Source organism: Lissotriton helveticus, chromosome 8 (assembly GCF_964261635.1).
Source record: "Lissotriton helveticus chromosome 8, aLisHel1.1, whole genome shotgun sequence".
In the NCBI taxonomy this organism is placed as follows: Eukaryota; Metazoa; Chordata; class Amphibia; order Caudata; family Salamandridae; genus Lissotriton; species Lissotriton helveticus.
In genome coordinates, this window is record NC_136069.1 from 1,190,191,799 (window position 1) to 1,190,219,041 (window position 27,243).

Here is a 27,243-nt window from a genome sequence, read left to right on the forward strand (position 1 = left end):
CCTGCCTACCTACAATACACAAAACCCTGTCTGGGACGGTGCTGGCACCGCCCCTGGCAGGGAACCCTTTGTCCTTATCTCCTGCTCTGGGAGGACTCCCAGCAGCAGGAGGGCAGACTTGTGTCTCGGTGGCAGCATCCATTTTGTGGAGCTGAGGCTCTGTTTGACTTTAACCGGGGTTAGGGGTTACATACATGTCGTGTCCCTCTAGAAGGGTGGAATGCTAACCCCGTCGCCAGAATTGGCGAGGGGTTAGTATTCCAATTCGTATGACACCTTACTCGACATGTTTTGATAAAGCGATACCAGAGTTGGCATATAACCGCGAGGATTATAATGCACTTAAGAGTATATGGTATGCGATATCATGGAAACGGCTAAGGGATGGATCCCGAAAGCCGCAGACAGGCTCAGCTCATGCCAGAGCACCATCTCACACGATTCCAAGCACTCTGCCTTCAGGATTGTTAAGGCCTGCCATAGGAGTGACTGATAGGAGATCTGTGTGTCCATTTTAGGGTTAGATATAGGTATACTATATCTACAGCAAAGGGTGAGTACACCACCTTGCCCCAGCTGTCGTGCAGCCAGTTGTGTCAGTTTAGTTAGTCAGCCCAGGGGTGGCATAATACATGCTTCAGCCCCTGGGAGACTTCTGGGTACACCTCAGCCCTGGGTACAGGGACTTGGAGAGGGCCCAGTGCCAATTCAGTACCTGAGTACAATTTGGATAGAGAGAACAGCTAGGCTGTGGGTCTGATTAGCAGGCCCACAGCCAGGGAAAGTCGTAAACCAGTGCAGCAAAAAGCAAAAAATCTGGGTGATCATAGGATTGCAGACCCTACTCTCCTACACCGCAGTCCCAGACTAAGGGACGAGACGATCTTTTTACTGTACTGCTCGTACCTCTTGGATTCCCTGTTCGGCGGCGCCGACGGGAATGCGAGGCCTGGATGACCAGGCTCTCGGGGGTGGGATGGGTGGACAGGAAACATGGGTCGCCCGGGGCTGGGCGGTGGCGTCTGGCCACGTTCCTATCTACGGGCGAACCCGTAGCGGGCTTGGACCAGGTGCCCAGAAGAACGTCGGTCAAGGCCTCATTAAAGGGCAGCAGAGGCTCGGCCGAGCTGGACTGCGGTTTAAGGACCTCAGTGAGGAGATTAGTCCTCACGGCCGCGACGGGGAGCTCAAGGCCCAAGGCCTTGGCAGCCCTCACCAACACCACACTGTAGGTTGCCCCCTCCTCCGAAGCCACGGTAGGAGGGGAGACAAAATCAGTGTCTGGAGAGGTGTCCAGACCACTGGCCTCCCCAAGGTCTCCTGCCCAGTCCTCATGAGACTGACACTCTCGGGTCAGAGGGTCCTCAGACCCCTCCCAATCCCCTTCATCACCCATCTCCTGATACTCAGGGTTCTCAATCAATGGGGCCTGTTCACAGAAGTGAAACTCCCCAAACGACGTCTGGAGCGGCACCCATCAGGGCCGTCCCGACGTCAGAACAGGAACGAAGGGGGCATCGGGGACGGCGCCGCCCGAGGACGGCGCCGGAGGCGACACCTGATGGTCCGACGCCGGGGAGGTCATAAGGTCCACCGGCGACGACCCAGATCCCGAAGAAGGTCTTGTGGGGTCCCGCGGCGCCGGGCCCGAAGGCGCCGGCGGCGCCGGGACCGCTGGACCCTGCGGCGCCGGGTCCGAAGGCACCGGCCGCGTCGGGATTGTGGAGCCGGGCCCGAAGGCGTCGGCGGCGTCGGGGCCGAAGCACCCGACGGCGTCGGGGCCGAAGCCGCCGACCCGCTAGAGGCCCCAGACGGGTCCGCTGGGCCCGGAGGCGCCGCGGAGCCCGTTGGAGGAGAGAGTTTCCTCATGGCCATGAGGAAGCGCTCGATCTCCTCCGGCGTCGCGTCTTGCCCAGGGACCGGAGGGTGTGGAGCTGGACGCGGCGCCCGCGACTCCGACGGAGCCGCGTGGGTGGTGTCACCCGAACCCCCGGCCGCATTGCGCGAGCGTCCGGGAGAGTCCGAAGAACGATGACGCCTCTTGGACTTCTTGTGCTTCTTACCTGACGACTACTTCAACCCAGAGGAGTGCGGCCTACTCTCGGAACTGTGGTGGGTCCGAGCCCGCGACCTGTCTCTCGACCTCCCGTGGGACCGAGACCTCTCGCGGCGCGAGACCGACTGCCGGAGTTCGAGTCGCCTGCGGGCCCGCTCCCGCCTGGCTTTCGAAGAGAGGGCCCAGCAGTCGGAGCAGGCCTTGTCGTCGTGGTCGACGCCTAGACAAGTTAGACACAGGTGGTGAGGATCCGTGACCGACATCGTGCGGTCACAATCCTCGCAGTGCTTAAAGCCAGGCATCCCTACGGCACCGATCGGAGTCGTAAGACTTCGAGAAATGATCAAAATGATCCAAAAAGTTAGTCAAAAATTGACTAAGGGTTACTGCTTTTTCCAGATCTGCGCTTGCTGGCGCGGAAAAAAGAAGAACTGACGTCAGCACGCGGAGGCGGCGTCTAAGTACTCCGACGACGTCATCACGGCGCCCACGACGGACACGGAGCCGCAGACAACGCCTACCGACGCGCAAGGGTACTGCTACTCAAAAACTTCCGGATCCAGTCTGACGCCTGGGGATATTCTAAGGTAAGGAGTCTAATACTAACGTGTCTCTTTCAGATATGCACGATTAATAGAGGTACCCATAATAATTAACAAGCATTGGCATAGCCAATAGGTCTCGCCTTTGGGACCTTCTAAGTGTTTAGCCATGCAACAGTTGATGTTGTTGCACCAAGGATATTGTGCTGGGTAACTCAACACTTATAAGGTCCCAAAGCCGAAACCTATTGGATATGTAACCAGTGCTTTTAATGGAAAATTATAAGTGCATGTACTCATTATTTAGAGTACCTGTTCACTTCTGAGCAGTGCTGGAACTCTCTCATTAAATGTATTGCAGCAGAGAAGTGTATGTACTCCGTATTGGACAGTATCTGCCCATTTAAATCACTGACTGTATGCAACTCCTGCAATACATATAAGCTCTGCATATATAAACCACGTGTCGATTCTCAGTAATATGCAAGCTGAAATAAAGAAGGTTCACTGAAAGGAAAAGGGCTGCTCCAGTTTTGATTCTTGTTCATAAATACCCATTGGACGGTGAACGAATATCTTTCGGAGGGAGATACAGCTTTGCAAAGACAGTGAACTGATAGAAGTTTATGGAGCTTCGTTGCTTTTTTAAGATTGTGTATGCATAATGTATAAAATGAGATGACACCCGTCTGATGAGGGAAGGTTGACAAATATGCCCCGTTCGCTTCGTCATCTGATGCTCCAGTTACGCAAGATGACTACAACTGCTCACCCAAGCCCAAAGTAGACCCCCAAGTCACAAGTGTTTAAGAAGCAAATGGGGACGGCAGGAGTTCTAGTTCATAGAACACACGAGACCCACAGACAAACCTCTAGAATACCAATGGGCACCCAAATGATCTTAAGCGTCCAGGGTATAGGAAGCAGGGTCAACTATGTATAATCAGCCGCGCAGTCCTGGGGGGAGGGGGACCCACATTAAGAATACAGAATAAAAAGAGAAGTGTGTGACAAAGCGTTAGGGAAGAAAGATAATGGGATAGGAGCCATAAGCCCAGTCAGGAAACCACAGGCGCTGCCAATTCCTTTTGATGAAAATAGGCAGGATGTTTTTGCTCAGGAATAGTCAATCTGGATATCTAACCTCCCTTGAGCCAGTTGGCAGCGCCTGTTTTAAGTGAGATGATGCTTACTATTTAGATCTAGCTAGAGAGACGGGTAGGTTCATTTGGTGCTGTACAGCCCACCCCATCTGCACTTACTGACGGCAGCATCTGAGTGCATCGTCCCTGCATAGATGTCCAGCCTCTGTCCTCAATCTCAGCCTTCACCAGGAGGACAGCGCAGTTCCTACTAGCCCATAGAACACAGCTTACAAGCACGCCCATGCGGTGCATTCATTTGCTAAAGTGACGCTTATAGCGGCCTCTTGCTCAATTCTATTGGCCAGTACGTCACACTTCAACTTCTTGGCCACACCTCTCTATTCTGGTCGCACCAATAATGGCTCAATCATGCCCCTGAAGAGAAACAACTCCTCCTTTTTGTACAAAAAAAACCTCTGAATTCACATTACATACGCTTTAAAATTCTGGCACGGATGGGGGGTCATGTCAGGTCAAGTCAATGAAAGAGTGGCCAATAAAACTAGAAAAACATGCTTGCAAGTGGTGCATGCGTGCGCGCCACAACAAGCGATCTGTTTTCAATTATCGCGCCCGTGTCTGGGCACGATAATTGAAAACAGATGTGGCCTGTGGGGGTAACCGCAAGCAATAGGCGGTGGGCGGAGCAAAGGGGGGACATGCACCTGCCATTGCCCAATTGCGTGCTGTCTTTGTTAGAAAGACTCACGCAGAGCCCAAAAGCCAAGGAGAAAAACAAAAGCACACACACGTGCGGTGAGCTTTCTGAAGCACATTACTAAAAGTCTTGCAAGCAGCGCATGCGCGCTGCTCTAGGCTCGACCTTAAAAGTGTACGCTTTTACAGAAGTTAACTTGTTTTGAGCCCGGTAAGAAATATCGTTTTCAGACTGATTTAACGAACTTCATTTACATGAAATTAAGCCAGAATAAGTCAAGTACATTTAAGGTAAAATGAATGGAACTGTATTTCACAACACACAGTGTCCCACTTGTAAAAGCCACATTTCATTATGGGGTATCATAAAAGACCTACCAGTGCTAGGTTCCAGTAGGCCACAACATTATTTATACCATCAAATGCTTGTATAGCTTCTTCTGTATTACCATCAACTAGATTTAGTGAGGCAAAGGCTAGTTGTGCCTCCACTTCATATTCGTGAACTTCGTTAACCTGCAAAAAAGAATGCATTTCAGAAATATACGTACTGTGAAACAAAAAATAACTTGAAATACTTGTTGCTGGACAACATTTGAGTCTACAAAACCTTACATTTGTCTTTTAGTAGCTTATGACGCCATTTTGCAGCAGACTGATTACGAAGGACGTGTTTACATTTTCTCATGTATCTGAATTGTCTACTACTTTTATCTCTTGTACCTATATTTCCCTGTTTTTCTTGTTACGGTTCAACTACAATTTTTTTTTGCTTCCAGTCGCAAACAGCACAATTATCAATTCTCTAACGTACATTTAGAGTGCACTTTGGACCTTCCCTTTGCTCATGACCATCTATTTCCATTGCTTGTTCCTTATTCGATGGGTTTCCTCTCTTTTCTGTGGTTTGTCCCTTGATAAATTTGGTTTCAGCCTGTTTTTGATTGAATAAGTGGATCCTGCCACACTACTAATGTCAGGGAATTTTCTTTTCTTCTGCATGCTTCTATTAACCTTTGACATTTTGTACTTGATTGGAGAGTATAGCCCTTTCTCTTTTCTTACCTCTTTCCCCTCTAATCCCTCACCTGCACATTGCCATTGCTCCACCTCTCCAAGCTCTTTGCTTACCTACCTCCAACTCCTGTATTCTACCTTTCTGCACCACCTGCTTGAAGAAGGAGGCAGTCTCAGGTTGCACACTGGGACTCGATGACCTCGCCTACTTTCCTGTGCGAGGCTCCACATTGAGAAAATGGATATAAGAAAAGTGTCTGCCCGCTACACAGCAATATTAACTTTGCAAACCCTTGTAAAATTGTGGCACGGCAATTAGCAAAATCAATGGTGCATGCAGCCATCCCTAAATGGTGGCCGCCTGTGCCTATTGACTACTAATGTTTGCGGCACAATTGTGCAAGTATTGGCAAAGCCAATAACGGATGGCACTTTGTGGTCTTGCCACTCTACAGAGATTGCCAATGACAATAGAACAAGTAAAACATACTGGCTTTTAAAAAGATTATTTTATTCTGGACATAGGAGTCGAAGTTTCCAAGCCGTTTGCTTGTTTATGGAAGAGAACAAATGGCTGCCAAAAATTTCCTGGTAATCGTCGTCGTACAGTCCGGTTGGCAGCTGCCACCCTGAGCAGGGTTGCTCTGAATATACAGTGCATTGCATAATGTCCAGGTTATGTCAAATGAAAAATGTTCAGATTTAGAAAGCTGTAACAGGGAAAAGTGCCTTAACATTGTCAGCACTTTATGCTCTTAAGTGATGTGAAAATGATGCAATAAACAGTAGTCAGAACTGTTATTTATGTAAAGATTTACAGAAGAGTATGCTTTAAGGGGCTATCCAGAGTAGAAAAAATATTATGTTGCCTACCCAGTAGGCATCTACTTGTAGCATGTGGTGCTGTAGATTCACATGCTTTGTATACTCCTACGATCTAGTGTTGGGCTTGGACATTTGCAATTAGTTTTTCAAGTCATGCAGTATTGTGGCTCCTCCTCTGTGTCAATGTGCATGGTCATTGGCCAAGTTTTTTAGATTGTTTTTCACACATTTGGTGCACGTTAGTAGAGCTAAAAATAGCACAAAATGCTGACCATGCATTGCAATTGTAAAAAAGGAAATATATTTAAAACATCCAGAAAGCAACCAGTAACTAAGGCAACCAATGACTTCCAGGGAGGTAGGTGGTGCGAACCTTGGTTACCCCTTTTCTACAGATACCGCCCGTTTTTACACAGTTTCAGGTATCCTCCCTCCGAATTTTTCAATTTTTTGCAATGTGTAGTCAAGCATTCTACTCAACTCTTCTATCCTACTCTTTTTCTTTCCTTGCTTCACTCCCGCTTTTAGGAGCAGCACTCACCTTTGTTATTATAATTAGGTTGCCGCGTGCAGGAGATATGGACCTCTTAATTTGATCTACTTTGTACATTAGGCATCGTTTTCCCTTTTGTTTCTACAAAACCAGCTCGCTTGCTTTGCAACCAAGACCAAAGTATATTCCTTCTGTTGTGTTATTTTTAGGATTATACATGCTCTTCCTTTCTCTCCCAAAGAATTTTTTTCCACAGGTCCTTGAGGTGCTTGCACTTACCGCGCTCTAAATGTACATTGTTTAGATCCTTAGATGCCATGTCGAAACGTTGTGTTTGGGGCTTAGCCCTTGTTTTTCTTATACGTACCAACCATATGTATATTATTTTGATACTCACTCACCTCACTCACCATTTTTGCCTGTTTTACTTATTATTGTTATTTTGTTTTGCCATAGGAATAGCAAGGATCGTCTGTCAGAGTTTGTGTCTATGATTTGATTTTCCATTTTTCTCCCTTGCCCCATCCATTCCGTTCCTTTCCTCCTCTATCTTTAATTCAATCCGTCTACCTGATTTTGACATTTCTCCCATACATGATTTAAATCTTGGTAGCCATGCCTGTGATTAAGAATGTTTACCCTTTTTCCACACACACTTTGGTTATCTGCCTAACAAGTTTCGAGTCACTTTTTATGTCCTTCATTACAAATCTCTATGGTTTCCACTTTCACAAGGTGTCATTTCCGCTCACATTTGTGAACTTTTGTGATCCTCATGTATGACACCATTACTGTACTATGCTTTTTATTTTTTCTCCCCCAGCCCTGAAGAGTCACGGGTGATTGCCCGATTTGACGAAACACCTGTCGGCTGGTTTCATGTTCTTGGGATCTCCTTTGATAGGTGTACCACTCTGAACTATAAAAATTAATAGAAAGAACTATTGGTGTACGATCTTATCATTGACGCATGTGATTACTCTCACAGAAAGATACTTTTTCTTGTGTGCTCTGGATCCTGTTTATGGCCGCATGTGAATCTACAGCACTGAATGATACGAATAGATTCCCACAGGGTAAGTACCAATCCCTTTGTAGCATGTGTGGCTGTAGTTACACATGCTCTTCATAGACTGTAAAGCAGTTCTACCCTAATGGTGGATAGTCAGTGGATGGTGCAGATGGCTGAAATAAGGCTCTCAGTACAGCCTGTCTATCACATGCCTGCTGGCGTGCTAGGACATCGACACAGTAGTGTTTAGTGAATGTGTGTGGAATTTACCATGTAGCTGCTTTGCAGATGTCAGCTAAAGGAATGTTACCCAGAAAAGCCATAGAAGCATCCTGTTTCATAAGGAGTCTGGTCTTGAAGGGACTGGTAATGTCACCCTGCCTTGATATAACATGTCTGGATGGATTTAACTACAGATACTCGTCTTAGATATTGCAGTCCCCATTCTTGGTTTTGAGAAGAAATCAAATAACTGTTGTGTTTTACGGAACGATTTAGTTCTGTCAATGTAATACGCGAGAGCCCTTTTCACATCTAGTGTATGCAGAGCTCTCTCTGCGACAGTCTGGATTTGGAAAGAAAACTGGTAACTCAATAGTTTGGCTCAGGTGAAAAGAGGACACTACTTTTGACAATTTAGGATTGGTTCTAAAAGCTACCCTATCTTGGTATACCTGAAAAAGGGGGTTTTCTAAAGTCAGAGCATGTATCTCATTGACTCTACTTGAGGACGCAACTGCTACCAGGAAAGCAACTTTCCATTAGAGAAACTGAAGTGCACATGAGTGGAGAGATTCAAAACAAGAGACCATTAGTCTGGTTAGTACCACATTAAGATTCCACGCTGGAGCAGGTGGTGACTGAAGATATAATCCTCTTTAAACCCTCCATGAATGCTTTAAATGCAGGGATTCTGAATAGTGAAGTTGTTCCCTGTTCTGGAGATAGGCAGCAATAGCTATTGAGAGTAGTCGCATAGATGTGTAAGCTCACAATGCCTTTTGTAAGTGTAGGAGGGGATCAATGTGCTGTGTGTTACAGTAGCGGACACATCTCTTCCACTTAGACGCATTACATGCTCTAGTGGCAGGTCGTCTTGCCTCCCTCAGGATGTCCATACATTCTGATGGCAACTTAAGTTAACCAAACTTTAGAATCTTAGGAGCCATGTCTGGCTCTGGTTTGTTTCTGAGTGCGAACATCCAGCCTGCTGGAAAGACTTTTGTGAGAAACTACAAATAGCTCTAGTAGGGTTATGTACCATTGTTGGCTTGGCCATTTGGGAGCTATCAGAATCAAAGTGAGATAGATTTTTGAGCTTTTTCACCACATATGGTAGTAAGGGAAGAGGGGACAGGGTAGGCAAATGTCCCTTACCAATTCATCCATAGTGCATTGCCTTTGGACTGTGAGAGAGAACACCTGAAGGTGAAGGTTTGGCATTTTGAGTTCTGTACCGTGGCAAAGAGATCGAAGTCTAGTATTCCCCAAAGTTGGAAGCATGGAAATAGGACTTGTGAGCAGAGTTTCCACTCATGGGCTTGATGCCATGTCCTGCTTAAGAGGTCAGCAAAGTTGTCTCTGCCAAGAGGTGAATGTGACAGTGAGTTGGCTAATTCCTTATGCTCTATGCTAGCTTGGACAGCTGTAGAGAGTGAGTGCTTCCCTGTTTCTGCTGTTAATACATAGCTGTCATATTGCCCAACTATATGAGGACTACTTTGTGCTGAATACTCAAGATGAAAGATTTCAGGGCAAGTTTTATTGTCAGTAGTTCCAATAAACTGATGTGGTGAGTCTTTTGCGGAGCCATCCACAACCCTTTTATTGCCATGTTTATCATGTGTTCTCCCAAACCTGTGCAGACCCTCCAGCATTTCGCGATTTCGCGAATCACGAAATTGCTGTGAAATCGGCTAAGGAGCGCGATGGCCGCAATATTTTCCATTATTGCCACGCAAAATGGTCTCCCTGCAGATTTTTGGGGATTTTCAATTTGCTGCACGCACACACTTAACCTTCGGTCCATTCCGTTGTTGATCTTTCTTCCTGGTAGGGGGTAAAGAGCTGGGATGAGTGTGTCTGCATGGCGCAGTGGTAGGTGGCGCCGCATGTCTTCCCTCGTCCAAGCTTGCTGAAGGAAGACGGTGACTTCAGAAGCAGTTCTTACCTCTCTTTCTTCTCCTTCATTCGTTCCTGAGCAGGGCAGCTTAAATTTTACCTATCGTTTGAGTGTCAATAATACGGTCAAGATTTCCAACCTAGGCACATACACTTCTAAGGGGTAGTAAATAAGCAGGTGCCAGATTTGTGTTGGTTTTTCTGAGCAGCTGTTTGTTAGTTACAGTGTCTCTGTTAGTGAGCAGACGTGGTGGGTATTTTTCTTTACCATGTGAGCCAGAAAAGCATAAGATCTAATGTAGCACTTTTATTAAGACTGAAATGTTGTCAAAAAAAGCACATCTCATACATTTCTAGTGTGTGGATTACCGGTTGTTGGAGGAAACTCGACTTCAGTGATGGCTTTAGACGGCGCAGCCTTGAGAGATTGACCTTTGCGCTGAACTGTTAGGAGTCCCTCTCAAGTTGAATTTGGCGCGGGGAATAGGCCGCAGAAGCAAACTGTAAATGTTGCTTGCTTCATAGGCCTGAGGAGCTGAATGAGGGAGCGGAATGAATGAAATACCCACCTGTCTAGAGGGTTTCGCCAATGAAGGACATGTACGTGCTCTGCTACACATTAATTATGTACAGAATAAAAAATTCTGAAAAAAGAATAGATTTTTTTAGCACAAAGTTGTGTAGGCAGTGTGCAGTTACAAATGCCAAGGATGCAGGTAGAGCAACGTGGCGAACGGATCTAGGAAATTAAGGGAGCAAAAAGAGAGGGACTGAATCAGAGGTCGAAGTGGGGAGGGGGACGGGAGAACGACATTAGCAAGCTTTATTACTTTGATCGAAGTAGCCATTCTTTTCATTTAAAAAAAAAAGTGGCCGTTCCTGACAGATGAGTTGTTGCAGGTTGAAAGTGAAGTTAGAGAAGGAAGAGGTAGCTACTAGCTGATAGAAATATTCATGTGTGCAATTAGTTAATGATCTAAAGGCTGCTTGGTACCAAGTACAGACTTTAACTGACAGAATCTAGAACATTGGCAAAACCAATAGGTCAGGCGTTGGCCACCAGCCTTTTGGCAATTCTTGTTTTGATATGGGTTTTTACAAAACTTTATTGTTTGGGAATATCCCAGAAGTGAGGGAAGCAAGACGAAGGGGTGGATGAAGAAGAATAGAGAGAGAGGGAAGGCAATGAGGAGGGGAAACACTGAGCCGAACCTCCAGCATTTTGCAATTCACGAATAATAGAGGAAAGGAACTCTCAGACAGTTTATAATGCATTTTTCAAAGTTAAATACTCTGCTAAATCAGTTTACAACGATTTAAGGGTGAAAAGGAATAATTAAGAGTAAAATAAAGTGCCGCAATAATGCTGCAAAATTTCCATTTTTGGGCCGCTAAATTTCCATTTTTGTGCTGCTAAATTTGCAAATCTATGCCGCAATATCCTGGGGGGTCTGCCTGTGGGTGATGATAATTGTAGTGATGGTCAAATGCAGTGTAGGATACATAAGAGGCCTGCCCTGAAACAGGTTGTTTCTGTTGTTCTCTTACAGAGATTCAGACCATGGGCTGAATCAATACTAGATTCTCAAAACAGCCCTCCGCTTGTGATCACTGTGAGGCAAAACATATAATGGGAGCATAATCAGTCTGGCATGTGGGACAGTTGCTATGCAGGAAGCCATCAAGCCTAGGAGATGCATTACTGTCCTGAATGGCCTTTGACAATGTGGTTGAAAATGACCCAGTTGCCTAGGAGATGCATTATTGTCCTGAATAGCCTTTGAAAATGTGGTTGAAAATGAGCCAGTTGTTTCTGGAAGTTCATAACCCTCTGTCGATTGGAATAGGCTTGGGCTGTGACTGAGAAGAGAATTGCTCAGAGATAAGGTTGGACAGGAAGTGCTTCCAGGTGGGATGTCTTCACATTTATCGTAAATCTTAACATGGAGAGAAGATTGATCATGGCGGTCTATCTTTTATACACTCTGTAAGAAAGTGCCCATTTATGACATGGTCACCCCGACTTTTCGCCTGGTATCTGATGCAATTTTGACAGAAGTGTACTGGGTTCCTGCTATTTAGGTCCCCAGTGCCAGATCGCTTTCTCTAAAACTATACAATGGTACCCCAATTGGCAATACCTTCAACACCCCCTGTAAGTCCCTAGTAAATGGTACCCTGGTACCTAGGGCAAGTAGGCCCAAAAGGGTCACTAAGGGCTGCGGCATGCATTGTGCTACACCAAGGGACACCTCAGCCCCAACATACAAACTGACATTGCAAGCAGCATACCTGGGTGCAGAGAAAAGTGAAGATACGACATGGCACACCACCTGTGAGCCATGCCTGCAGACACTGCATGCAGTAAAAGTAAGTCACCCTACAGCAAGCCGTACAGCCCTAAGTTAGGGCACACTATACCACATATGTGGAGATATCTGCATGAGCAAATATGCCCCTGTGATATCCAAGTCGAAACGTAGATATATCAAGTAAACAGGGAAGCCATTTTAAGTACAAGTGCTGAACACTGGGGGAAACGAATTCCGCAGCTTCACTGAAACTAGAGAGGTTTGGTATCAAACATCTCGTAGTAATAAGCCCACAATGATTCCAGCAATGATTTATTAATACAACCACAGAGAGGGCACCTTAGCGGCGCGACTACTAGTGTAGTAGCTGACTGGTGTAGACCCGCCTGCCACCACAGACAGGTTTCTGACCCCCCTGAAGGGGAGAGACCGCACTCTCCGAGCAGAAACAATACCTGTACCAGCAGGAGGTGTTGTCACCTCCGCCAAGCAGGATGGCTAATTGAGCAGCATATCAAGGCAGGAGCTTAAAAGGCCTCTGCCACCTTTGACTTGCTATCCAAACCTTTCCCAGATGGTGGAAATGCCACCCCCTGCCAGAGCCCATTTGGCACCAGGACAGGCGGGAAATTTAGTCAGGCGGCGTGTTCCCCCACCAGGCTAGATCCACTACTAAGGTGGGCTACCTGATGTGAATATGACATTTAGAATCCCACCATCTAGGTTATTTTGGAATTAGGCTCTCTGGTTCCTGGTCATGCCCACTTCCCACAGGAAAAGGTTGAATAGAGGGTGTAGAGGTAAGTAGCACATTGGCTACTACCTGTCACTCCCCTTAACGCTCCTAAATCGATTATTTAGGAAGCACCCTGATGCCATGAATTCCGATTTGATGGCTCCAGAAGAAGAGGACTACGAAGAGCCACAAGAAAAGGGAGTTGAAGACTTGCTGTTGACATTTCCAGGCAAACCCTGCCTGCACCAGTCTCGACAACCTTGACCAGCTACTCGTCCTGCAACTGAGCATCTTTCAAGCACCCCAGGAGACTACCAGCACTTTGCAAATTGCCAGCAATCGCCTTCGGAGTAGATGAGCTACTCCCCAGCAGTCTGCAGGCACCGAAGACAAGGAGTCTGGTTTAACGTGTTGCCACTCGGCGGCCAGTCCGACACAGCAGTCCCCCAGGAAGAGGTACCCCTGCTCCTGAAGATCTGATCTGTCGCCCCACCAATGGGAGGACACCAGGATCAACAGGAGCTGCACAGGACCCATACCTGGGGTACTGGACAACTAGCAGCAAACAAAGACCATGAGAGTCAAGTCCAGGCTCCAATGACACAGAGACCACACATCCATCGAGTGACGTCAGCACCTCAGAGACCCACCTCCAGAGTGGCCCACTGCCCTAATTTTTGCCCCCTCAACCAGTGAGACCAACAACTGCAAGGCCCTAGGATGCACAGCCGATCTTCCCACTCTGCACCTCAGCGCTTCAGTCCGGGTACCAATGAACGGACTGTGCTTCCTTGATCCCAGGAACCTTGCAACCAAGCCCCCCTTTAGGAGTTCTCGTACTTGTCCCAAAGTTCTCCTCTGCAGCCTGTTTTGAAGGTGCCATCCAGTCCTTCTACCTGCGTAGAACGAACAGCTACCAATCCGACCAGCACATCTGCAAACGGATGACCCAAGGCGGTAATAAGTAACTGCTGGTGGTACTTTGGACCTTTGCACCCTACTACCTGAAGTCCCAAAGGAGAGCCTCAGAAACTGACTGTACATACCTGTATGCAACATATGCCTTGTTTTCCATAAAAAAGAAGTGCTGCATAAAGACGCATATAGGTGAACTATTTACTTATCTGTAGAAATCGATGTTTAAAAAAGTACTTACTTGAAAACGAAGTTCTTCGTATTACAATTTATATAAAAATACAACCTATTTTTCTAAATTGATATCGGATTTATTCTGGAGCGTGTCTTTCATTTATTGCCTGTGTATAAAAAATGCTTAGCACTACACTCTGATCAGCCTACTGCTCGCCCACACTACCACAAAAGAGAGCATTTGGTGTTACAATTTTAGCCTCTGCAAACCAAATGAGGTTTGCCTGGACTCTTTACACGGTGTACCTCGTTTTGGTCAACTATATAAAGAGCCAGCTTCCTACACACTCCGACTTGAATAAACTCTTCAGCAGCTAGTTTTCTAGGTAAGGCAAAACATGAATGCTCGGTCTCCTTAGATGGGCGGCAACTACAGCTAAGCATTCTGTGAATTCCCTTGGAGCTGTTGTGACCCCAAATGATAAAACCTTGAATTGTTTATGGCATCCACTTAACATAAACCACAGATAGCAGCGGTGAGCAGTGTCCATGGCAATGTGGAAGTTTGTGTCTTTAGGTTAAGAGCTGCCATAAAGTCACATCCATGTAAGAGTGTTATGACAGTGTAATGTCACCATATTAAAAAGTTCTGACTTGATGAATCGGTTGAGAGGTCCGAGGTTTATGACAGGCCTCTGTGTTCAGTCTTTCTTTGGAATAAGAAAGTAAAGGTGTACACCCTTCTGCCTTGGTATTTCTTTGAAACTGGCTCAATAACCCCCTTTGAAAAGAGCGCTTTTACCTCTTCTTTGAGAAGGTGTAACTGTGCTCAATGATGTAAAGCATCCACTGGTCAGAAGTGATGCCCCCCCCCACCCCTTACTATGCCAAGAACCCTTGAACTCTGCCCCTGACAGTTGTTGAGTTATCAGGGGAGATGTGAAGGGAGTCATTGTTTGCTGTTTGAGGCACTCTTTGAATGCATACCTACACCCCTTCTCTTTGGTCTGTTGCCTTTATAGGCTCCTCTACTGTAGCCTTTACCACTTTGCTTGTGATAGGCTTGTTGTTGCCTTTGGTAAGTCTGCTCCTGCTTCAAGGTGGATGCTTTATCACTAACCCTGCCTTCCTATTTAAGAAAGGACTGGCGTGGAGTCATTCTCTGCAACACCCCAACAGCCTTTGATGTTTTGCCATCTTTTCTCTAGCATTTCATCGACTTGTGAGCCGCATAAATGCTCGCCATCAAATGGAATGTTAATTAGGTACTTTTGTACCTCTGGCTTGAAGCCTGAAATGTGCAGCCATGCATGTCTGTGCAAGATGACAGCTGAGTTGATACCCCTTGCGGAGGAGTCAGCAGCATCTAGCGCACACCTAATGGTGACCTTAGACATAAGCTTCCCCTCACCCACTAATTCCTCACCTCTCTTTCTGTACTCATCTGGGGGATGTTGTAGGAGATCCTCCATCTTATCCCAGTAGGGCCTGTTGTACAGGAAGAGTGACCCCACTGAATTAGCAATCCACCAACGATTGGCATTTCCTACAGGCCCCCTTTTCCCTACAGCATCAATGAATTGACTAACTTTATCAAAAGGCAGGGCATCTCCTGTTGTCTGTGCTGTAGCTCTCTTTCAAGCAATAACAAGGACGAACGTGTCAAGGTAAGTGTATCTAAGCATGTTCAGTAGGTTTGAGGGGGGTCCGTTTAGACTTTCACTCCACTTTGGGAGTAGGTACCCTCACCTTTACTCAGTCTTTGAAGATGTCAGCATCTAGATTCAGCATAGACCTTATTATACCGTTATCTCCTACTGCTGGATGTTGAGTTATCAATGTTGTGGTGTAGACTAAGTACATTTTTTACTTCTTCAATGAAACAATTCAGCAACGCAGTCTTTGGGCTTTAAAAAAAGTGTTGAAAGTCAGAGCTTCTGTGAAACTTATCCAAGGCAATGGAGGAGAAAAACAATCTAAAAATGGAGCCAATGACATGCAAATTGCTAGAGGAGGACTCACAATACCTCATGACTCGAAAGACTTCTTTGAAGAACAAACAGCAAATGTTAGAGCCCAACACTAGATGGCAGGAGTATGCAGAGCATGTGTTTCTCCAGCCACACATGCTACGAATAAACAGTTTTCTTCAAGCAGTCCCACATCCATAAGTCACCAATCGGCAAGCCAGAATGTTCCTCAGTTTGATGAGATTTGCTTCAGTTTTAAAACCTATTGCACAAGTTACTACTTGTTTAACGATATATCTGTAAGAGACATTAGTTAGTATTAGATTCCTTACCTTAGAATATCCCCAGGCGTCAGACTGGATCCGGAAATTTTTGCGTAGCAGTACCCTTGCGCGTCAGTAGGCGTCGTCTGCGGCTCCGCGTCCGTCGGCGTCGTGGGCGCCGTGATGACGTCGTCGGAGTACTTAGACGCCACCTCCGCGTGCTGACGTCAGTTCTTAGACACAGCTTTTCCGCACAAGAAACGCAGAGCCATGTTAAAAACCAACACTGGTGCCATTGAAACTAGGGCCCTGAAAGGGGACAACCCTAACCCTAGATATTGTTTCGCAGAACGGGGAGGATGGGTGGGTCGGTAAGGAATCTAATACTAACTAATGTCTCTTACAGATATATCGTTACACAAGTAGTAACTTGTGAATCTGAAAGAGACACGTTAGTATTAGATTCCTTACCTTAGAACAGATACCCCAGCAATAGCAACCCCGGTGGTGGGTCTGCGAACCAAAATCACACCAGAAAGTCCCGGAGGACGGAACGGCCAAAGAAGCCATCCCTCCGGACTTGGCTGTCCAGGCAGTAGTGTCTTGCGAACGTGTGCAGCGATGCCCACGTAGCTGCCTGACAGATGTCTTGTAAGGGCACTTCCCTGCCCAGGGCAGTGGTAGTCGCTGTGGCTCGGGTAGAATGAGCCCGCAATCCAGCAGGAGGCTCCTTCCTAGCCAAGGAGTAGCATGCCTGGATACAGAGGATAATCCACCAGGAGATGGTCCTCTTGTGCACCGCTTTCCCCTTCTTCGCGCCCACGTAACCAACAAAGAGTTGGTCATCCACCCGGTACTGGCGTGTGCGATCCAAGTAGAATGAGAACGCACGTTTTGGGTCCAGACGGTGGAGCCGCTCTTCCTCTTTAGAGGGATGCGGTGGCGGGAAGAAGGTTGACAAGGTGATAGACTGCCCGATGTGGAAGGCCGTGACAACCTTGGGCAGGAAAGAAGGTTTGGTACGCAGCACCACTTTGTCCGGATGGGCAGAAAGGAAAGGTGGAGTACAAGAAAGGGCCTGGAGCTCACTCACTCTCCTAGCAGAGGTGATGGCAACCAGGAAAGCAGTCTTCAAAGTCAGAAGGCGAAGAGGACAGTTGTGAAGTGGCTCAAAGGGAGCGCACATCAGAAATGTAAGAACCAGGTTCAAGTCCCACTGAGGCATCACAAACGAACAGGAGGAAACGTGTGTGTGAGGCCCTTAAGAAATCTATTAACAATAGGGGACTTGAACAAAGAAGGTTGATCAGGCAGCCTGAGAAAGGCTGAAAGGGCAGGAAGGTAGCCCTTGATAGTGCCCAGAGCAGAGCCCTGCTGGGCAAGAGAAAGAAGGAAGAGAAGGACTTCAGAAAGAGGGGCATTGAGGGGATCCACAGCCTTTGCTGTGCACCATGACACAAATCTGTTCCACCTGCAGGCGTATACCGACTTAGTGGAGGGACGCCTGGCGGCCAGAATAATGTTACAAACTTCAGGAGGAAAGTCAAATGGCCTCAACTGTCGCCGCTCAATCTCCAAGCATGGAGGTGAAGACTGGACAGGTTCGGGTGGAGGACCGTCCCCTGCTGCTGCGACAGAAGGTCCTCCTAAAGAGGCAGACGAACCGGGGGATCGACTGACAGACTGAGTAGCTCTGGATACCAGTACCTTCTCGCCCAGTCCGGAGCCACAAGGATGACTTGGGCCCGGTCACGCTTGATCTTCTTCAGCACTCTGGGCAGAAGTGGTATAGGCGGAAAGGCGTACAACAGACCGCAACTCCACTCGCGACGAAAAGCGTCTCCGAGCGAGTGCCGCCTTGGAAATTCCAACGCGCAGAACTGATGACATTGCGCGTTCTCGTCGAACCAAGGCTCTCCCCATCGCTGAAAGAGGCCTTGCGCCGCGTCCGAGTTCAGACGCCATTCGTGATCCATCATGCACAGACGACTGAGCTCGTCCGCCCTGGCGTTCAGAGAACCTGCCAGGTGTTGAGCCACCAGGGTCACGCCCTGTCGTTCCAGCCATTGCCAAAGGCGAAGAGCCTCTTGACAAAGGATCCACGACCCCACCCGCCTTGTTTGTTGCAGTACCACATGGCGGTGGTGTTGTCCGTGAATACCTGCACTACACTCCCCCGGACAGAGGGGAGGAATGCCTTCAGTGCCAGACGAATCGCCCGGAGCTCCAACAGGTTGATGTGGAGCCGGGTCTCCGCCGGAGACCAGAGGCCTCTGATCTCCGCCTCTCCCAAGTGGCCTCCCCAGCCCTGGAGGGATGCGTCCGTCACAATTACGTGCTCCGGTTGGGGGAGGGAGAGGGATCTGCCGCTGACCCAATCGCGGTCCGTAAGCCACCACTGCAGCTGTCTCGCAGTGCCCTCCGAGATCAGGACGTGGTCGGATAGGTTGCCCTGATGCTGGGCCCACTGAAACTTCAGGTCCCACTGCAGAGCCTGCATCCGCCACCTGGCGTGATGCACCAGTAGGATGCAGGAGGCCATCAGCCCCAGAAGCCGCAGCGTCAACCTGACCGAAACCCGGGATAACGGCTGAAAGATGGGAATCAGAGCCTGAATATCCCGGACCCGCAGTTCGGGCGGATAAACCCGAAACCGCGCCGAGTCCAGAACCGCTCAGATGAAGAGGAGCTTCTGAGAGGGGCACAGGTGTGACTTCTGCACATTGATGGAGAACCCCAGCTGGTGCAGGAGGTCCGCCGTCGTCTGGAGGTGGCTGACGACTGTCTGGGGCGAGCCCGCCTTCAACAGCCAGTCGTCGAGGTAGGGGAAGACTGAAACCCCTAACCTGCGCAGATGAGCTGCGACCACCGCCATCACCTTTGTGAACACCTGTGGGGCGCTGGTAAGGCCGAAGGGGAGCACGGTAAATTGAAAGTGCTCGTGGCCCACCATGAACCGCAGGTAGCGCCGGTGGGCAGGCAGGACGGGGATATGAAAGTAAGCGTCCTGCAAGTCCAACGCTACCATCCAGTCTCCTGGGTCCAGGGCAGCCAGAACCTGAGCCAGTGTCAGCATCTTGAACTTCTCCTTCCGGAGGAAGCCGTTGACGTTCCTTAGGTCCAAGATAGGGTGTAGGCCCCCTTTGCCCTTCTTGGGTACCAGAACGTAGTGGGAGTAGCAACCACACCCTACTTCTGGCCCAGGAACGCGCTCAATGGCCCCCTTGGCCAAGAGGGCCGTAACTTCCTCCTGCAGAAGTCGCAAATGATCCCCCGATACACGGTGGTTCTGCGGTGGCATGGCTGGAGGAGTCGCCTCGAAGGGGAGGGAGTAGCCCCTTCGGACAATTTGCAGCACCCACCTGTCTGAAGTGACAGTGCGCCAGTGGAGGTGGTGATGGCGAACCCTGCCCCCCACTGGCGTCACATGGGCCTGAAAGCACGGACTAGGAGGGTTTTGAGGCGGATGCTGCGGGGGAAGGTGTGGACTGACCTCGCCGCTGCCCCCGACCGCCCGGACGGCGGTTCCCACGGCCGCCACCGCGTTGGGTATTGCCCTGCGGTGCGTGGCTGGCGGCGCGTGCGGGCGCACCCCTTCCGTGGCCACGAAAGGAGTGAAAGGCAGCCGATTGCTGGCGCTGGCCCGAGAGGCCCAAGGACTTGGCCGTAGCCCTGGAGTCCTTAAAGCGCTCAAGCACATGGTCTGCCTTGTCGCCAAAGAGGCAACGGCCATCGAACGGCATGTCCATGAGCGTGCTCTGGACATCTGCCGAGAAGTTGGCGGACCTCAGCCAGGCGTGGCGTCTGACCGCCACCGTCGTTGCCATCGCTCTACCTAGCGAGTCGGTGGTATCCAGCCCACACCTGATGGAATACTTGGCTGCATCCCGGCCCTCCACAAGTGCTTGGCCGAGTTTGGCCCGTACCTCCAACGGACACTCTGGCAGCACTTCCGCGACCTTATCCCACACAGAGTGGGTGTAACGTCCCAAGAGGCAGGCGGTGTTGGAAGACCGCAGGCCTAGACTAAGGGATGAGAAGATCTTCTTCCCATACTGGTCATACCTCTTGGATTCCCTGTCCGGCGGGGCCGACGGGAATGCGGTCTGGGAATTGGAGGCCTGGATGACCAGGCTCTCGGGGGTAGGGTGGGAGGATAGGAAACACGGGGCTGGGCGGGGGCGTCTGGCCATGTTCCTATCTACGGGCGAACCCGTAGCGGGCTTGGACCAAGTGCCCAGAAGAACGTCGGTCAAGGCCTCATTAAAGGGCAGCAGAGGCTCGGCCGAGCTTGACTGCGGTTTAAGGACCTCAGTGAGGAGGTTAGTCCTCACGGCCGCGACGGGGAGCTCAAGGCCCAAGGCCTTGGCAGCCCTCATCAGCACCACACTATATGTTGCCCCCTCCTCCGAAGCCACGGTAGGAGGGGAGACAAAACCAGTGTCTGGAGAGGTGTCCAGGCCACTGGCCTCCCCAAGGTCTCCTGTCCAGTCCTCATGAGACTGACACTCCCTGGTCAGAGGGTCCTCAGACCCCTCCCAGTCCTCTTCATCACCCATCTCCTGAAACTCAGGGTTCTCAGCTAATGGGGCCTGTTCATAGAAGTGAAACTCCCCAAACGACGTCTGGAGCGGCGCCCATCGGGGCCGTCCCGGCGCCGGAACAGGAACGAAGGTGGAACCGGGGACGGCGCCGCCCGAGGACGGCGCCGGAGGCGACACCTGAGGGTCCGACGCCGGGGAGGTCGTAAGGTCCACCGGCGACGAACCAGATCCCGAAGGAGGTCCAGCGGCGTCCTGCGGCGCCGGGCCCGAAGGCGCCGGCGGCGCTGGAACAACTGAACCCCTCGGCGCCGGGCCCGAAGGCGCCGGCGGCGTCGGGATAACGGGAACCTGCAGCGCCGGGCCCGAAGGCGTCGGCGGCGCCGGGGCACCCGACGGCGTTGGGGCAGATCCCCCTGACCCGCTAGGGGTCCCAGACGGGTCCGCTGGGCCCGAAGGCGCCGCGGAGCCCGTCGGAGGAGAGAGTTTCCTCATGGCCATGAGGAAGCGCTCGATCTCCTCCGGCGTCGCGTTGAGCCCAGGGACCGTAGGGTATGGGGCTGGACGCGGCGCCCGTGACTCAAGCAGAGCCACGTGGGCGGTGTTACCTGAACCCCCGGCCGCATCGAGCGAGCATCGGGGGGGGAGTCCGAGGAGCGATGACGCCGCTTGGACTTCTTGTGCCGCTTACTTGACGACGACTTCGACCCGGAGGAGTGCGGCCTACCCTCGGAACTGTGGTGGCTCCGAGCCCGCGACCTGTCCCTCGACCACCCATGGGATCGGGACCTCTCGTGGCGCAGGACCGACTGCTGGAGTTCGAGCCGCCTGCGGGACCGCTCCCGTCTGGCCTTCGAAGAGAGGGCCCGGCAGTCGGAGCAGGCCTTGTCGTCATGGTCGACGCCGAGACAAGATAAACACACGCGGTGAGGATCCGTGACCGACATCAGGCGGTCGCAATCATCGCAGTGCTTAAATCCAGGCATCCCTACGGCACCGTCGGAGTCGATAGACTTCGAGAACAATCAAAAGTGATCAAAAAGTTAGTCAAAAAATGACTAGGGTTACTGCTTTTTCCAGATCTGCGCTTGCTGGCGCGGAAAAAAGAAGAACTGACGTCAGCACGCGGAGGCGGCGTCTAAGTACTCCGACGACATCATCACGGCGCCCACGACGCCGACGACGGACGCGGAGCCGCAGACGACGCCTACCGACGCGCAAGGGTACTGCTACGCAAAAATTTCCGGATCCAGTCTGACGCCTGGGGATATTCTAAGGTAAGGAATCTAATACTAACGTGTCTCTTTCAGATGTGACAATATTTACCAGATGGTCCCTATAATGTATAAAGGTACTATCTTCAATTCTGGGCTGGGAGGGCAACATATTTAGTGTTTTAGTCATTCAATAACCAAACTGGAAGATATATTAGAATGGGTTGGAAAGTGACAGCTGGAAGAAAACTGCTGGAAAAAATGTGGTTACGGATAATGACAGGGATAAAAATTACTGATTCCGGTGGGGTGTTTTCATTAACCATCTAGTTATCCGGGGCTTAACCTTGCAGCAACCAGAAGTTCAATATGCTGAGAAAACAAAAAAACGTGCCTTATTTAGCCCAGCGAATATCGTGCAACTTCATGTATTCGGTATGGTGAGATTCCTCTGAAAACCACCACCATATTTGCATGCTTATAAATGGTGAAAAATATATACTTAACCACTTTTGTGGGTCCTCCTGTGTGAAACATTGCTCTTTAGACCGCCAAGGACAGAATAAATCCTACCTGAGGGTGAATGAACTCAGTTTCACGGAAAGGAGGAGGCTGTACATATTTTAGGTAGAGGTATAGGCATGGGGATGCCACATAGAGTGAAGCACTTTGGAAAGAAAGATATCACTATTCTGATAGAGTAACTCACTTTTGGGATGTGCACAATTCATTAATTAAACCAAGTTGTGAGGTGGAATGGAATATGCTACTTACCAGTATGCATCTGTTCTTGGCATGTAGGGCTGCTGACATTTATATCTATGCATAGATCGCCGCCTAGTGTTGGGTCCGGATGATTGCACATTGTTGTCCTGGAAGAGTCTTCGAAGTATCACGAGATAGGTGGCTCCTTCCCTGGACTACAGTGCGCATGGGCATCCCCTCCATGCTCAGATTGTTTTTCGCCATTGTGGCAGAGATGGAGTGTGATATAGTAAGTGATGACCATGCGTTAGAATAAATCTGAGTGCTACAGCTGTGACAGGCACCGGGGAGGAGGGCGGGCGATATAAATGTCAGCAGCCCTACATGCCAAGAACAGATGCATACTGGTAAGTAGCATATTCCGTTCGAGGCATGTGGGCTGCTGAATTTATATCTATGCATAGAATAAATAGTAGTACCCTCCTTAGCGGCGGTTGCCCGTGCCAGCTGCAGCAGTCTGAAAGAGAGTCTTGAGAACAGCCTGACCTACAGCAGGTTGCTGTTTTGAGTGTACATCCACGCAGTAGTGTTTGGTGAATGTGTGAATGGTGGTCCATGTAGCTGCTCTACATATGTCCTCTAGAGGAATGTTACCCAGGAAAGCCATGGATGCCCCTAATTTGCGTGTGGAATGCGCTCTTGGGGGAACTGTTACCGTGCGTTTTGCTTTTTGATAACAGATCTGGATGCACTTAACAATACATCGGGCTATACCTGATTTTGAGATTGGGTTGCCTTTGTGCTCGGGAGAGAAGGCAACAAACAGTTGTTTAGTTTTCCTGAAGTCTTTAGTCCTGTCTATGTAATACAGGAGAGCCCTTTTAACATCAAGTGTGTGCAGTGCTCTGTCTGCCACTGAATCAGGATTTGGGAAGAATACAGGTAGCTCAATAGTTTGGTTAATGTGGAACTGTGACACTACCTTGGGCATAAACTTGGGGTTGGTGCGCAGCACAACCCTATTAGCATGAATTTGGATGAAAGGCTTCTGAATAGTGAGGGCTTGCAGCTCGCTAACTCGTCGTAGCGACGTGATTGCGACTAGAAAGGCAACTTTCCATGTGAGAAATTGTATCTCGCAAAAGTGGAGAGGTTCAAATGGTGGGCCCATGAGTCTCGTGAGGACTATGTTAAGGTTCCAGACCGGCGAGGGCGGGTGTCGTGGAGGAATGACCCTTTTCAGTCCCTCCAAAAAAGCTTTAATGGCTGGTACTCTGAAAAGGGATAGGTGCTGTCTATTTTGAAGATAAGCCGCTATTGCAGCTAAATGTATCCTGATTGAACTATACGCTAGATTACACCTGTATAGGTGCAGCAAATAACATATGATGTTTTGCGTGGAAGCATCAAGTGGATTTATGCTATTATTGGAGCAATAGATAACAAAACGCTTCCATTTTGCTGCGTAGCAGGCCCTGGTGGTAGGTCGCCTAGCCTCTTTTATGATGTCCATACAGTCAGGAGGCAGGTTTAGGTAGCCAAACTCTATGACCTCAGGAGCCATATTGCAAGGCTCAACTGCTGCGGATCTGGGTGCTGAATGTCTCCATGGTTCTGAGTGAGGAGACTGGGTGTGAGTTTTAGGCGCTGGTGGGGAACCACGGAAAGTTCCAGGAACGTGGTGTACCATGCCTGCCGTGCCCACATTGGAGCAACCAGGATGAGCGTCATGGAGTGTTGCCTCAGTTTGCGAGCTACCAGCGGTATGAGTGGTGCTGGAGGAAAGGCGTACGCAAATCTGTTCGACCAGTTCATCCATATCGCATTGCCCTGAGACTGCAGGTGTGGGAACCTGGCGGCGAAGGTGCCGCATTTTGCGTTTTCGTGCGTGGCGAAGAGGTCTATCTCCGGATGACCCCACTGCTGGAAATATGGTTGGAGCACTGAGGGATGTATCTCCCACTCGTGCATCTGATGGCTGTGTCTGCTGAGCAGGTCCGCCATCTGGTTGTCCTTGCCTGGGAGGTGTTCCGCCATGAGGAACATGTTCCTCTGAATGGCCCACTTCCACATGCACTGTGCTAGGTGTGACAATTGTGGAGAGTGTGTCCCTCCCTGCTTTTGGATGCAATACATCGCAGTCATGTTGTCCGTCTGGATCAGCACGACTTTGTTGCAGAGATGCAACTTGAATGCCTTCATTTCCATGAAGATTGCCATCAGTTCTAGTAGGTTGATGTGCATCTTCGGCTGTTGCGGTGTCCACAGTCCCTGCACTGTATAATGGAGGACATGCGCTCCCCAGCCCTGGAGAGATGCGTCCGTCGTCAGTACTATCTGTGGTACAGGCTTTTGGAACGGTCGCCCCCTGCAAAGTTTTGTGTGTTCCACCAATGCAGAGAGTTGTATGCGCGACTGGTCACCAACACTAGGTCTTTTAGATGCCCTTGAGCCTGGTTCCACAGTCGTGCCAAGCATTCCTGAAGCGGACGCATGTGTAGCCTTGCGTGAGGTATTATAATGATGCAGGAGGCAATCATGCCTATTAGTTGCATGAACACTTGCGCTGGGAGTGAGTGTTGCGGCCTGAATTTTGGAATCAGCGCCTGCATGCTGTTGACTCTTGCTGAGTTTGGTGCGCTGTGGCAGTGAGAGTGTTTATTACTGTTCCTAAGTACTGTTGTACAGGTGCGGGTTGAAGATGAGACTTTTGGTAATTTAGTGAAAATCCTAGACTGTGTAGGAGGTGAATTGTGTGGGAGATGTGGCTGGCACACTGCTGGGCTGATCTTGCTTTGACAAGCCAGTCGTCCAGATACGGATAGACATGGATGTGTTGTCTCCGAAGATGCGCGGCCACTGTCGCTAAGCACTTTGTAAACACTCTGGGGGCTGTAGTGACCCCGAAAGGCAGGACCTTGAACTGGTAATGCTGATTGTTGATGGTGAACCTGAGATATTTCCTGTGACTGGGGTGAATGGGAATGTGGAAATATGCATCCTTTAGATCTAGGGTTGCCAGGAAGTCTCCCTGGCTGAGCAATGGCAGAACTTGCTGTAAGGTGAGCATGTGAAAGTGTTCTGATAGGATGTAGCGGTTTACGGGTCTGAGGTCTAGAATGGGCCCGAGAGACCTTAATCCCAAAGAAAGACGGAAGTACAGTGAATACACCCCTGTACCCTGTTGGTCTAAAGGCACGAGTTCTATGGCCCCTTTTTGCAGCATGGATATGACTTCCTGCTGCAATAAGTGCATGTGCTCTGCGGACATAGGACGGTGCCTTGGGGGTATGTTGGGTGGAGTGGAGGTTAGTTCTGGACAATAACCGTGTTGTATAAACTGTCTCACCCACCTGTCTGTGGTAATGCCTTCCCAGACTGGCAGGAACTGCTGGAGTCTCCCCCCCCGACAGGTGTTACATGGTCGGGGGGCAGTGACAAGACGTCACTGTTTGTTAGTGGCGGAGGATCTGGCATTATTATTTCCACGTCCTCTGCCCTTGGTGCTGTTGCCACGGTATCCACCCCTATTGTTCTTGTTATAGGTGGTTTGTGCGCCTCCCTTGTTGTATTGGGCTTGTTGCGCCGCTTGTCCTCTCGAAGCTCCCCTGTTACCAGAGCGACGAAAGGAACCGCCCCTGAACTGCTGAGACTGCAGAGCTCCCATGGATTTGGCAGTTTCAGTGTCCTTTTTAATCTTTTCAAGAGTGGTGTCTACCTCTGGACCAAACAGGAAGTCAGGGTTCACTGGCTGATTGAGTAGGGTAGTTTGGATTTCCGACTTAAACCCAGAGATGCGGAGCCAGGCATGCCTCCTGAGCATAACGCTGGTGTTTATGGCCCTAGCTGCTGTGGATGCGTTGGAGATCAACTTTCCCTCCTGTATAAGCATTTCTGCTCCCTCCTTATAAGCATCTGGCAGGTGTTGCAGTAACTGCTCTAACGTGTCATAGTGTGCCCTGTCATATCTCGCCAACAGGGCCTGGGTATTGGAGATTCTCCAAATATTAGCAGCTTGAGCTGCCACACGTTTTCCGGAGGCCTCGAAGATCTTGGGCTCTTTGTCCGGAGGAGGAGCATCACCCGTTGTCTGAGAGTTCGCTCGTTTAAGAGCATTAGCCACGACTAAGGAGTCCAGTGGGAGTTGGCCCTTGATGTAGGTAGGATCCACGGGCGCAGACCGGTACTTTCTCTCAATTCTTTGGTTCACCACCCTTGCTTTAGTGTGCTCTTTAAAAATATCACTTGCATGTTTGAGCACACCTTTGAGCATAGGCAGAGTTTTTATAGACCTTTCTGATGTGGAGAACGTATCAAAAAGAAAGTCTTCCTCCACTGGATCAGCGTGCATATCTACGTCATGGTTATGCGCCGCCCTCTCAATCAGTGCGTTGAACGCAGCAGTATCTTCTGTAGGCGAAGGCTTGATAGCATATGAAAGAGTATCAGGGGTGGTGTGTGGCTCAGCAGGGTCCACAGTGTCAGCCCATGGCTGGGACTCATCTTGATCAGTATCAATGGGATAGTTAAACTGGTCCTCATTGT

The 27,243-nt window shown here is 49.6% G+C and overlaps 1 protein-coding gene across 2 annotated transcripts in view; it reads right to left on the minus strand.

The window, feature by feature from the left end:
* The window catches only part of LOC144773229 (E3 SUMO-protein ligase RanBP2-like), an 827,846-nt gene that overhangs the window by 460,351 nt on the left and 340,252 nt on the right, over positions 1 to 27,243 (minus strand). For both annotated transcript variants that reach the window (XM_078658128.1, XM_078658127.1), the window contains exon 14: positions 4,779 to 4,916. In XM_078658128.1, coding sequence (XP_078514254.1) covers positions 4,779 to 4,916 — 138 coding nt within the window. The remainder of the gene's footprint in view (positions 1 to 4,778; positions 4,917 to 27,243) is intronic.